This window comes from Vicia villosa, linkage group LG6 (genome assembly GCF_029867415.1).
Source record: "Vicia villosa cultivar HV-30 ecotype Madison, WI linkage group LG6, Vvil1.0, whole genome shotgun sequence".
Taxonomy (NCBI): Eukaryota; Viridiplantae; Streptophyta; class Magnoliopsida; order Fabales; family Fabaceae; genus Vicia; species Vicia villosa.
In genome coordinates, this window is record NC_081185.1 from 153,687,659 (window position 1) to 153,702,861 (window position 15,203).

A 15,203-nucleotide genomic window follows, 5' to 3' on the forward strand; every position below is an offset into this window, starting at 1 on the left:
AGTGAGCTGAAAACCTCATCCTTGTCCCCCATAAATGGTGGGTCAAACGAGTTGGCCCGACGGGTCCAGCCCATTTTGCCACCCCTAATTAGAATACTAATCTAGTTCCGATTATCCTAAGAAACCTCGATTATTCCTCAATTCCCATTTTCTTAGGAACGTAGTACCTTGACCACATAAGTCCAATCATATTAATCTAGTTCCGATTATCCTAAGAAACACCTCAGTCATTCCTCAATTCCCATTTTCTTAGGAACGTAGTACCTTAACCACATAAGTCCAATTTTCTTAAGAACAAACACCTCGATTGTTCCTTAGTCTTAGGTTTCCTCGGAGCATGGTACTTAATCCTTCACATAGTCCCAATTTTCTTAGGAACAAAATTACATGATTTCCTACCTAGCTCTAATTTTCTTAGGAACGTAGCACCATACATAATAGCTCACAAAACTGTACTACTACGGTCCCAAAAGTACCAGGATGCATTGCACATTAGTATAAAGGGTGGTTTTTTTAATGAAAACCATCATTTTTCCAATCAGAATGTGACTTGTGACAAAAAGAATGATGGGATGGCCATCATGAGGCTAACGATGGTCACATAACCCGTCACCTCAAATGACAGTTGTCATTTTGACCTGGGCAAACAAAGTTCACGTCATGAGGATATTACGACTCTCATATGGGCCTGGGGGCATGACGAGTAATTCCTGACATCTTGGCTAGAATTTTTCATTTTTTTCTACATTTTTCACAACAAACAAACACATACACACTCAAACTACTTATCAATGTACAACCAAATACACACGAATAAATTTAGACCCGCATGTAACACAAATTTCAATGATTACCATGCTCAACATACCATTTCAATTATAGATTTAAACACGTATGCATTATTAAAGGGTAAATTTTCCTAAATCTTAAAACATGCAAGAAATCATAGATTTGGCTATCCGTCTAGCTAATTACCCTAAAGGAAGGAAGAAGAAGGTGATGACTTACAGTGCAGACTCGCTCTTTGGCTTGTTATACTATTAATGCTTCAAGAATTTGCACATGCAACATGAGACACAACTCGAATCAAACCTTTTCTTGTTTCTCCAAACCCTCACTTTAGTCTATTATATATATATATATATATATATATAGAGAGAGAGAGAGAGAGAGAGAGAAAGAGAGAGGGAAATGGGATGAAAAATGAGTTTCATCACAAAAAATTGATTTATAAAGCTTGTCTATGCATTGACCAAATTGCCCTTACCAATTATGTGAACTTGCTAAAAATGACACACAAGATAATTAGGCTCATGATTTCTTCATCATCTACTACATTACCATTTACCAATCATGTCGTTTCTCTTAATAGTCAATTAACCAAATTGCTAAATTTCTCATAAAGTGACTAGGAACATTATAAAGGGATGAGACTATTACAAAATACGACCTTCGCTTGAATATCATTCAAGGAATACATCATTTTCTTGAATACAATTCAATATATAAAACTTTTGAGATGAACATGATTGAGGAAAAATAATGGTTGAGGAAGGAATATGATATATGAATGAACACGAATGAGAATTAACGGTTATTTGATGTTAGGTTTCAGAAAGGGGGAAAACTTTCAATTTTACAATTAAGCATTTTGATTTTTTGGAAAAATGTTTTACAAAACAATATTTCATTATTAATTGTATTATTTTGTATTACAAGAACAATTTTTTTATTTTAATTAAGTGACTTCTCAACTTTGGTTTAGTTGGCGCCACAATGTTAATGATATATCGTTGCAACCTGGATCCTCGACAGCCTTCTTTTTAGCAGCCATTTGTGTAGCCAATTAATAGCCATTGGATGCAACAAGTGTATTAATTTTATAAATATACTGATTTTAATAATTGTTAAAAAATAATTAAAAATAAAAATTAATTACTATGAAATCAAATGTTCTATTTTCTGATGATTAATTAATTAGTGATTGATAACTTAATTTATATTTAGGATCAAATATTTTTTTGTCCTTTTAAATATCTAAATTTTATTTTTAATTCAGTTAAACTCCTTTTTAAATTGTAGTCCATACAATTTTTCTTTTAAATTCAAATTCATATAGATATTTCACTACTAACTTTAGTTCCAAATTTATAATAAGGGTTATTTGATGTTAGGTTTTAGAAAAGGGAAAACTTTCAATTTACAATTATGCATTAATTTGATTTTAGGAAAATGTTTTACAAAATAATATTTTCTTATTAATTGTATTATTTTGTATTACAAGAAAAAAATTAATTTTAATTAAGTGACTTCTCAATTTTGGTTTAGTTGGCGCCACAATGTTAATGACATGTCATTGTCACGTATTAAATGAATATGACACTTACGCAAAAATGAAGAGGGCAAAAAAATCATAAATAATTAAATAGGGGACAAAGTGATTAATTTTAAAATTAGGAAACTAGACTTTAAAAGAAAACTAAAATAGAAAAACTAAAAGTGCATTTAATCCTTGTTTATTTTATATATTTTTAGTACATGTTAATGTATAAACCAACTAATGCCAAAATCATGACTTAACATTAACATATATAAAATATTCATTCTTATGCACCACTTTAATCTAATCTAAATATTTCATCTTTCTAGCATCCTTAACTTCAATTCTCCAATGCTGATCAGACAAACTAGCATTTCTTGCTAATTTCCTGTTCCACACAAAATTTTCATTTGATTTTCTTGTCATTGCACAATATGATTGCAGATGTGTTGGTATAGTATCATAAACTTTCCACCAAACTTCATTAGCAGAATCACTTGCATACACATAATGATCCTGTAAATCCCAATTACAATCATAATCTCTATAACACATCCATGGTTTTAAACCCAAATAATGTATCGTGTACACATCCTCTTGTATCTGGTGTTTATTATCACCTATTTTCTTGAATGATTTCATGTAGTTTATTTTTGACGGTAATCTATGCCACCATGTGAATACTTCGTTCACAAAACCTTGATCACCTCCATTATATGGTTTCACCTTTGAAGTTTTGTTCATCATATACTCAAACATGCACTGAGATGGCTCAACTACAGTCAAACCAGAGTTAAACATCACATCTTCATTAGGTGCGGCTGATAATTGAGGATAAGCAAAGAAACTATCAATGTTCTTTAATACTAATAAATCAGAATCTATGAAAATTATTTTGTCATACTCAGTGAGTTGCCATATACGTAGCTTACTATAGTTCCAACGATTATAAGCCTTTTCCTTGGCAAATGGACTTTTAATACGTTGAATGCGTCTAATTTTCCAACCTGCAGTTCTTAAACCTCTAGTGGATTCAGCGCCAATTGAATCATCAGCTAAAAGGACAAGATCTATGGGTTCAAACATACTTTTACGAGATAAAAGTATGCTTTGTGCAAGAGTTATTGCACCACAAACATACTCTTCTGAAGAGTGAAGAACAGTTACATAAGCTAGCTTTGGACCTTGAACATTACTCTTATTTTTCCCTAGTGATTGTGGCAAATAACTCATCCATGTCTCTTTACCTTCAATAATGAGTCACACATAGTTACAACATTGCTTTCTTAATTTCAATTATAATCATATAATCTCTATTATAAGTAAAGAAATCATGCATTTGTTGGACAGAAAGAAAAACAAATGTCAACTTTTTAAAAAAAATAAAATTTTCCATGTAAAGTGGTAATAAATCATCTAAAATTCACATACAATTATAATGTCTCATGTTCGAGTTTTAGATAAGGTGTTTAGCCTATTAATATTGATACCCGTCATTTGAATTAAACCTTATGAACAAATGTTAATTAATTTTATTGATATATAATATTTTATCAAAATTATTCTTACACTAATTTCTCAATGCTATAAAAATATAATCGTTGATATGGATAATTTAGTAACTGTACTTTTATATGAAAAAATAACAATGAACTGTATTTCATTGTGTATTAATGCAATTTTGTTTGTAATTGAATTTGGACCGTTCGTAACAAAATATATATAAGACTTAAAAGTATTGTAAGAAATTCAAATGTTAGTCTTGTATTTAATTGTCTTCTTCAATAAGTGTTAATGCTATATTTTTTATTTTATTTTTGAGTTTGAAAGGTTTGCAACAAAATATAAGAAAAACTTACAAATGTTGTAAAAATTCAAATGAATGTGGTCCAAAATTTAATTAAAAAGGATTTTATATAATAATGATTTTCTGATTAATCTCGTTAAGTCAACTCAATTGGTAGTTTGATCCGAAAAAAATGATGTCCCGATTAAGTAAAGTTTCAAAAAATAAATACAAATTGGATCCTTCAAAATTCAATATATCAATTGTTAGCATTATAAAAAAAATTATATTTTCCTTATTTATCAAAGTCAAAATAAAGTTTAAAACTACTTTTCTACAAAAAAAAAAAAAATCAAAATAAAGTGTACCTGTTTCTGCATAACCTGGGGAGATTTGACATGATCCAACCGGCATTAGAATTTTGTGTTTGAGTCTCTTCAAATCAGGCTTGTAAACCCAAAAATCACTTTGATGCATCAATAGATCATCACATCTGAAAATCTCAACCATAGGACTACAAGATCCAACAAACACAACATACATATTCCTATGATCACTTTCCAACTTTTCAAGCCCCTTAGCTTCCACAGCCAAATTAGCCACCACTAAATTTACTTGTAACCTAAACACATCTCTAACGCCTTTTTCCTCCATTGATCGCTCCCCACATGGAACTTTAGCCACCACAACATCAAGGTCTTTGTAATTCTTCAAAGTTGGCATAGGCATGTTTGGGCATTTAGGCTTATTCACTTTGTCTTCCTCATCAATCCATTCTGGAAAAAAGTCATTCCATTTTAAATTCTCATCAACATGATCAAAATGGATAGGTACAATATTTACTCGTGATCGAATTGCATCTAGTTTTTCATCCATTGACCTTGGAATGATGTTAACCAGACCTATCTTTATCTTTGCTTTGCTATGAAAATCTTGTGCTATAAACTCGAACCAAGATGGTTTTGTGTTCTCATGAACATCAAATCTTTGATAATTTAGTGAAAAGACAAACATGAAAATGAGTAGAGAGATAAGAATAAGAAAAACATAGAAATTTCTTCGTTTCAAAATTGAATGAGACAAAGAATTAGAATGAGAAGAGAACTTGAAAGGCATTTTTTTCTTTCAAAATTTGTGTTTAGGACTTAGGTGGGTTAGAGTCTCACAAGCTTTGAATGATAAATACTTAACTAAGGATTCACTCAAATTGGGTTGCAATAATCAACCATTTATGAATGATATTTATGGTGCCGTGTAAGAGATGTCATTTTTTTAAGGCAATTTAAGTAAATGAACAAAACTATTCTTCTAGAGATGGATTAAATAAAGTAAATGAATTGAATCATAGTTTTATTTTTTTCCATTTTATTTTCTTTATTAATAATTGTCACTTTCTTTACAAAATTCTCAATTAAATATTAAAATTTCATGCATTGCTATTAATTTTTTTAATTGTATATGCTTTTTAATTTAAAAAAAAGTACATAAAATTATATAACATATAAAATTCAAATCATTAATTATTTTTATTAAAATGTTGTTTTAAAAATATTTTTTAATCAATAATATGAGTATTTGTCCATTTTAATCTTCCTAGCTGGAAAAATTAGTTTTTACATTACACACATATAATATATTATTTATATATATTACGTAGAGCTTTCCAGACACATAGTGTATTTTACTGCATGTTTTCAGATATTTTTTGCTTACAACTTGTCTAATGGGAGTTCGTTTGACATCAAATAACATATTATGGGTGCCATCCAGGACCGGTCCGATGGGTGTGCAACAAGTGCCGCCGCACAAGGCCTCCAAATTGTAGGGGCCTCTAATTTGAAAGATAGGCTTTAGTAAATATCACATTAAATAATATAATCTAGTTATTTAAAGCAACCGAGCGGTGGAGACTGGACTGGAGAATATGTTTTTGCAGCAACAACACATTGGTTATGTATATTTTTTATTAAACTTAAAAAGTGGTACACATATAGATTACCCAAGCACGTGGGTTTGAAATTTATGATTGACCCTTAACCCATAACTATTATATAATATATATATATATATATATATATATATATATATATATATATATATATATATATATATATATATATATATATATATATATATATATATATATATATATATATATATATATATATATATATATATATATATATATATATATATATATATATATATATATATATATATATATTATTGAAATAAAATTTGTAATCCTATCCAAAGATCTTTTAAATTTTATTTTCTTTCAATTTCTTCCAATTTTGTTTTAAATAATGACACTTTAACAAATATTGTAATTAAATAATTTGAAATTTATTATATGATTAATTAATTTATTATTAATATTTTTAAGATGAAATATTATATAATAGTATGTGGTTATTGTTTTCTCTATATAATTAACTTATTATATAGAGAAATACAAAAAACTAACTTCGATGACTGCAAGAGGAGAGAAATGTGTAAAACTAATTGAAAGTTAAATTTTAACAAAATACTTCTATATCATTTTTTCTTTATATATTTAATTTATTAACAATTCAAAGGAAATATAATTTTTTTTAATTTGTTGTGTTTTCATTTACTGAAGGCCTAATTTTAAAATAGAACAGGGCCTCCGAATTGTTTGGGACGGCCCTGGTGCCATCCAAATGGCGGTATTGGTAACTTCGACGCTATTGGTTTCCTCCGCATCAATATTAGGGGTGACAGGAGTTTCTTGAATAACAATTTAATTATGACTTAATTTTTTAGTGTCAGCGTGCTTGGAGTGATGGTCAACTCTAGAGTTTTGCTCCATGAGTGCATATGTTATCTCAAAATCTTTGAAAAGTTAAGATGATTCATGTACCTTTTCATATATCTGATCAAATGGGGGCTCCTACGCATGATACTCCCTGGTGACCTGATATACCACCAAGTGTGAGTCGCTCCTAGCCTTGAAGCTTGAAGTGCCTATCTCTACGGAGAGGACCATGTCGACGATGAGGGCTTTATACTTGGCTGATTTGTTGTTGGCTTTGAACTCAATCTTTAAGGATTATGCTGAAGCGGTAAAGTGGCAAGTAACAAAAGGTTTGGAAGTATTTATCCGGGAAGTTATCGTGTCCGCAAAGATTGGTCTATCGAATTGCCATTCAACAGTTTCCGCAATTATGAGTTTGGATTTGAATGAATTTAAATATGAAAATGGAAAAATAAATATTAACACAAAAAGAATTCATTTTTCAGAAAGAAGAGACTTATCAAGCATTGTATATAATCTACTTCTCACAAACTTAAACTTATCGACCAGTTACACTTAACCTACAGTACTCGTCAGTATCACCCGGCATCGCTCACACCTAAGTCATTTCTAACCCAAAGTAGAGAGACTACTATATCATCTCGGCGACGATCTCTCAACCACCTCAACAACACAGCAGACATCCATGTTAATCGTATCGACGATCTCTCAACCGACACAACCATCACAAAAGCATTAAACTTCGACACCCATAAAGATTGTTAGCTTTAAATCTATCTCTAAAATCCAGAAACTGACAGATAATCATCCTAGATAAGGATTCAAGAAGTATATCTCTAAAACAACCCAAATCCCTAGCATAGAGCAAAAATCTAAGACAATTGCCAATAAAGATTTGTAAAGTAGATTTTATATAACGTCATGGGCAACAAATATACATGAGTTCAAAGTAAATACATATACAAAACTCAACCTAGAGAAATACATAGAGAGAAAGAGAGATAAAACCACAAATCTTTCGGTTTGTCAGCGCCGGTCAATGAGCAATCCACCTCTGAATCACCGAATGCACGACCTAAAGTTGTTATCTAAGTTAATCTTAAAGAAAAACGAGGTTGATGGAGTTGAGAGAATAAAAAACCTCTCTCAAAACCATCACCCTACCAAATGAAATGAAAATGAAATATAAACAAAATATGTCCCGGTGAACGGCTTTATTCTGGTCACACAGCCTGTGCCACGTCAACAAGTGGGTAAAAATATCTTCTTTCGCCCGGCGACTCCTTATTATTTCGCCCGACGAACAAGAGGCAGACCAAGGTAGAAGCAAGACACTTATTTTCCACGCTCGCCCGGCGAGCCAATTGCTCCATTGGGTGACTCACACCAGTCTGCAACTTCTTATTTCTTCAATTGCTTCTTCTTTTATTGATCCAAAATTGCATCCTTGAAGCTTTATTACTCAATGCTCCATACATGCTCAAATACCTACAAAATGAATAAAAAACTATTAGTCGATACATAAATGAATTACAAACTCGATTAAACACAGAATCTACATATTTATGTAATATACACTAAAACTCATCTAAATAAGGAAAAGGAGAAGATAAGTGCTGCAAAACTATACACAAAAATAACTACAATTTTGCACTTATCAAATTGCTCTATCAAGAGGCCGTCTGATCCCTCTATAACTATTTTGGCACCCCATTTCAGGCTTGAGTCATTGTGCACAAATATAATCCATACATGGGGAGTATCCTTACATGCTGGCAAACTGAACTCTATTACGAAGTCAACCAACACTTGTGATTTGTTGCTCCATCTAGTTATGCATTGGATATCATACTCATATAACTTTGTTGACCATGAAATAATCCTTCCCCCGAGATCTAAATTCTCCAAGACTTAGCGAATATGGTAGTTGGTCTTTACCATGACAAAATGCCCTTGTAAGTATGGGTTTAGCTTCCTCTTAGTTATCACGACTATGAAGGCTAGTCTATCGATCTTATAGTATCTCGACTTAACACCTTTAAACACTTTACTCATAAAATAGACAGACTGCTCAACTTTGTTTTTCTCTTGGATAAGCACATCGCTCATCACCTAATCAATAACTGACATATATAGATAGTGGGTGCACCAGCCTATGGGTGTGCCAATATGGGTGATGTCTCCAGGAATACATTCATATTGGTAAATTCATCCTCTTATTCGCTAGTCCAATTAAAATTTTCCTTCTTCTTCAATGTCGCAAAAAAATGAAATGCCTTTTTACCTTCACAAGAAAGAAAACGGGTGACTAAGCACCATGTTAGTTGTTTAACTTCTTTAATATTATTGGGGGATTCTCATGTTGATATTAACTTGGAACTTGTCTAAGATCTCCTTTATCCCTTTCCTAGCTAGCATAAATCCTAGGTATTTTCCTGCTTGCATACTGAAAGAGTACTTGACGTTGTTTAAGCACATGTTAGACCTTATAAATGAATCCATGATGTTTTCTAATTCTGCCTAATGGCTTTCCCCATATGAATTTTTCACAATCATATCATCGATGTTTACCTCCAGGTTTTTCCCTATTTACTTTAACAATAGATCCATAATCTTTGGTAGGTGGCGTCCGTGTTCTCTAGTATGAAAGGCATTACATTGTAGTGATAATTGCTATGGTTGAATATGAATGTTGTTTTAGGTGAGTCCACATGATACATCTTTATTTGATTGTAGCCTAAGTATGCATCCATGAAACTCAAGGTATTGTAGCCCGAGGACCCATGAATTAATCAATATTGGGGAGCTGTTATGGATCCTTAGGGCATGCGACAATTAGGTCTGTGAAATCGATGCACATGCGCCACTTGTTTGTCGACTTTTAAACAAAGACTATGTTACCCAACCAGATCGAATACTGAATGTCATTTATGAAGTTGCCAATCCTCCATTTCTTGAACTCCTTAACAATCGCCCACTTCCCCACGCCCACCTTGCGTTTTCTCTCACATACTTGCTTCACTATGAAATCGATGGTGAAACAACGCCATACCACCATGGCATATATCCCAGGAATATCTGTGGGCGCCTAGGCGAATAAGTTGACATTCATCCTTAAAAAGGCGGTTAATTCTTCTTCCTTGGCTTTAGATAAAGAGTTGCCTAGTTTGGTGATATGAAAATCTAGAGGCCTAATATGGACCTCATTTAGATACTCTTTAGGAGTGAGCCTTTCGTTCTCCATTTCTATTCTTGAATATAAGTTAGTAGTATTTGCTTTATATGTGTCTAGTTAAGGAGTGATGGTGATGACCATCCCTACTCTTCTTGCTTTGAGGTACTTTGGTAACATTCTTAGGCAACCTCTTGGGTCCCTAGGACTACTCTAACCAGGGAGCCTTAAAAAGTCCAAATGTGATCTAGATTAATTCATAGTCTCTCAAAGGTACCCTAAAATAGAACATCTAATGAGCTTTTAAGGCCAATCAACACCAGTTTTATGTCTCATTATTTGTAACGCCCTATGATTACCATGGGGTAATTTTTGTGAGGGATGATGACAATGAATTATAAACTAAAAAAAGGTGATTTTTGGCTCTATCTCTTTTTCCAAATCTACCTTAGGGATGGCGGGTAGGATGTTTGTCAATAAAATATGTTGAACATACTTCAGGCAATAAGAGCTGAATTTCTGACATAAGTAGAATCCTCGTGTTATGGTCCTGGCAGTTGGGTCAACATTGTTGGGCACTATGATGTCTCATTCTCCCATCACACCGAAGAAGGCAACTAAGGTGGCTGGTGAATGAAAATGGGTGTGGCCCATTTTATTTTTATTAGGCCCCATAGTGGAAGTCAATTGTACTTAAGGGGTGGAAAAATGACACGCCTGGCCCATTAAGGCCCCCCCAAAAGACCTTAAAAAATTAGGCGAGGATGTATGAATATAGTTGAGTATACGAGCCTAAAACCTTGGCTTGCCTACATAAAAATGAAGGTGGGACATGCTCGCTAGCACTGCGCATTTGAAGCTTGAAAATTAAAAAATCATGTTAAAGTCCACGCCCTCAAAAAATGGGATGGGGCTGGAACATTAGAGGGTGCGGGCCTAAAATCTTGACCCGCCATGGGAAAAACGTCAAACGGGCATGCCCCGCGTGTTGGGCCCGTTTTGCCACCCCTAATTGTACTCGATGAAAAGTATAATAATGGTAAATTTATATTTGGATGGTTACCTGTGGTGTTTAGGTTTATTGATAGTATTTACGGCTAGTTCATGTAGAGTGGTGAGAAGCTCCGTGTATCAATCTGTGGGAGAAAGATTCGATCCTCATTCCCATTAAATTGTAACTTCATCCAAAGAGATTGACAACACACACATATATGATAAATAAGGGTGAATATAAAATGATTAATTTTATACCTCTTTCATCAAAGTTCTCACGTTTCTAAGTGGGCATGTATATTTCCATGAGCGACATTGCAACTGAACCATAAATAATTTTAAATGGTGTTTCCTTTGTGGAGGAGTGGAGTGTCTTGTGATATGACTAAAGTACCTATAGCTCTCTGTCATACCCCAAAAATTTTCCCTCTTGTTTCATCTATCAAACATCTACACCATGACTATTCCATCTGATCATGGACATGCCTAAATTGTTATTTGCATCATTCATTTGCATTCAAAGGTTAACTTTGTTATTTTAAGCATATTTACATTTTTTGCATAATGATTTATGAGTTTTTTTGAATTTATTTGATTCCTTTAGTATCTTCCTCTTTTATTTGATCTTTGTTGAATTTTGGTAATTAAAGTCATCTTTAATTATTAAAAGGCAATTTAAAATTAAATAAAGTTTGAAAGTGATAAGTCAAAGTTTTGACTTTGGTTTTTGTATTGTTTTGCATTTTTATCTGGGTTAAATATGTTTTTAGTCCCTATAAATATGGTAACTTTAAAATTAAACCCTACAAAAAATTTCTTTAAACAATGGTCCTCGCAAAATTTTCCGTCCCTATTTTTGGTCCCCCCGTTAGATTTCACTAACGGAGACTTACCTGGCATGCCACGTATCACGCCACGTCAGTTAAAGTTAACCCTAAAGAAAAAGAGATAGATTGTGGGGGTTTTAAACCCCATTTATATAACTTAAAAAACAATAATTTTTCACAAAAATAAAACAATATTGTCAAACGCTCCGTATCTTTGGAAGATTTCTGGTGTTCATTGACAAGGATAGGCTCTGAAGGTGTTGTTCATAAACATGGATTTAAGTTGCTAAATATCAATGCTAACTTCATTTCTGAAGAAGGAATAGACAAGTTGCATAATATATTTAAAAACTCACCTGATTTGTTGGGTCCTTTGGGTCCTTTAGATTTCTGATTCCATAACTTGTCTTTTTTAAAGTTTACTAGATACATGCTCTTAATATATCTGGCAAATGATACTTAGCCGTAGAAAGTTTTGGGCTTTATTATGCCTTTTGCTGCCAGCCTTTGACTGCTTGGTCATGCTTATGTTTGAAATTGATCTCATTAGCATATTATTACCTTTGATTGCTTGGTCATGTTTATGCTTGAAATTGATTTAATTAGCAGATTATTACATTTCATTTCTTGGTCATGCTTATGCTTGAAATTGATTCCATAAGCAGATTTTTACATCGATTTCTTGCAGCTATAGTGAAATAGTGTGAACGCAATGGATTTTGTCCCTATGGCGGCAACTCGTGAAGTGCATCCTGTTATTAATAATTATCAACTTTGTTGCTTTTATTTTGTCAAGGAAAAACAATTATCTCATGTTATCTAATCTTAGCATCCTTTCATATAGTTTCTTCTACCAAGCTTCTTCAAGTGTGTGCATGCCCTGAGCGCTTCAGCAACAAGCCAACAACAACTCCACCTTCAGAGCCTACCCTTGTCGATGAACACCACACCAGAAATCTTCCAAAGATAGGGAATGTTTGACAATTATTGCTCCAGTTTTGTGAAAAATTATTGTTTTTTAAGTTATTTGAAGGGGTTTTAAAACCCCTGCAATCTATCTCTTTTCTTTAGGGTTAACTTTAACTGACGTGGCGTGACACGTGGCATGCCACATAAGCCTCCGTTAGTGGAATCTAACGGAAGGGACCAAAAATAGGGACGGAAAATTTTGCGAGTACTATTGTTTGAGGAAAAGTTTTGTAGGGACTAAAATTGATAGTTGCCATATTTATAGGGACTAAAAACATATTTAACCGTTTTTATTTTAATTGTTTATTTCAAAAGTAATTTGAATTAAGATAAATAAATAATTATACTTTGGGGTCAAATATCCACCTGTCATTTACTTGTACTTCTTTGATTAGTTTGTTTTTTTATTCTTCTCATTACAATTTTCTACATTATACCAAGAAAAATTAGATAAAACAAAAAGTCACTTTTCTTTTCATCTACTATCTAGCAATCAAAATAATAGTCCTGCACAATTACATTATTGCCCTTCCTTTTTAACTAATTTTCTACTTAAGGGTTAGTTTGGTCATTTCATAAACCAACTATTTTTCTACACTTCCCACATATCCTCACCTTTTTCTTTTCTTCTTTTCATTCAAATTTCAAATTTCTCCCCACATTTCTTTTTCTTACACTTACTTTCTTACATTTCAACTTTCTTATTCATATTTATTTTCTTATTTTTCTTACACTACTCTTATTCTATCTCACTTCTCTCTCCACATTTATTTTTCATTTCATTTCTACATACTTTTCTCTCTCTTTCTCTCTTGCATTTTTCTCTCCAATATTTTCACTTTTATTTTAATTTTTTCGCTCACAATTTTAATAAATTGAATTAACATAATTATTAAAAAAATAATTTTCAAATATCAAAATGATTCATAATTATTAAAAAAATTATTTTCACATGTCAAAATTTCTACTTTTCTCACGAATCACTATGAACAAAATACATATTTTTGTTTTAGTTGACATTATACTTATTTGAGACACAAAATTCTTATTTTCAAATGTCAAAATTTTCTATTTTTCTCACGGGGCACTATCAATAAAATAATCATTTTATTTTAATTAATAATTATCTTTATTTGAGACACAAAATTTTTATTTTCAAATATTCAAATTAAATTTAAATTATTATTATTCATTTTATAATTAAATAACTCATTTCAAATTTAGATGTATATTTAAATAAAATCTATATCGTATTAAATAATTTGTAACAGGACACGATCAGTTAAATTTACGCAAATTTTTTTTTGATAAATATTGCTTTCAATATGCATTTGAATACAAATTTACTATACAAAATTATTTTAACCTATACAAACTCATGAATATCATTAATTTTTTATACAAATTATTTTTTCGCTCACAATTTTAATAAATTGAATTAACATAATTATTAAAAAAATTATTTTCAAATGTCAAAATTATTCATAATTATTAAAAAAATTATTTTCACATGTCAAAATTTCTACTTTTCTCACGGATCACTATGAACAAAATACATATTTTGTTTTAGTTGACATTATACTTATTTGAGACACAAAATTCTTATTTTCAAATGTCAAAATTTTCTATTTTTCTCACGGGGCACTATCAATTAAATAACCATTTTATTTTAATTAACAATTCTTATTTGTAACGGATTAGTTAAATTCACACAAATTTTTTTTTTTGATAAAAATTGCTTTCAATATGCATTTGAATACAAATTAACTATACAAAATTATTTTAACCTATACAAACTCATGAATATCTAATTTTTTATATAATTATACTTATCATTCAATATTCTAAATATCTAAACAAACTATATATATAATATCAAATAAATGTACCGTGCGGCAGCACGGGTAGTTTACTAGTTTACAAATTATAATACATGTTTGATAAAATAAAAAATCTTCATGTATCATCATGCCATCACCATATTCATATATCATACATGCGGTATGTTATGATCATCACCATGCCAGCTATAAAAAAAAGGACACACAGAAAGAAAATCAACAGCAAACATGAACCCACATACAAGGGGCCACACGAAATTGCAATAAGCTCACTACGCAACCAAAACCAACAACTTTGCATGGCTACTCCCCCCCAAACCCACCTCTCTCCACCTGTATAGATCATCCTTGATTCACTTATCTTTCTTCCACAAAATACTACAAAAACTCTATAGACAAAAACAAATCTCTCACTATACAAACTCCCCCTTCAACTCTTCTGAACACACAACCATTCTTCATTAACTTGCAAAAGGTACTACATGCAACTTTCTACTTATGAAAACTACAATTGTA

General features: G+C 31.6%; 1 protein-coding gene across 1 annotated transcript; it reads right to left on the bottom strand.

Moving 5' to 3' along the window:
* Positions 1 to 2,480: 2,480 nt before the first annotated feature.
* Positions 2,481 to 5,227, bottom strand: LOC131612830 (putative UDP-glucuronate:xylan alpha-glucuronosyltransferase 4). The gene is made up of 2 exons (XM_058884582.1): positions 4,475 to 5,227; positions 2,481 to 3,567 (listed from the first exon to the last, which is right to left on the bottom strand). Exons 1-2 carry the CDS (start codon positions 5,220 to 5,222, stop codon positions 2,624 to 2,626), a joined length of 1,692 nt encoding a protein of 563 aa, XP_058740565.1. The 5' UTR covers positions 5,223 to 5,227; the 3' UTR covers positions 2,481 to 2,623.
* Between the last annotated feature and the right edge of the window lie 9,976 nt (positions 5,228 to 15,203).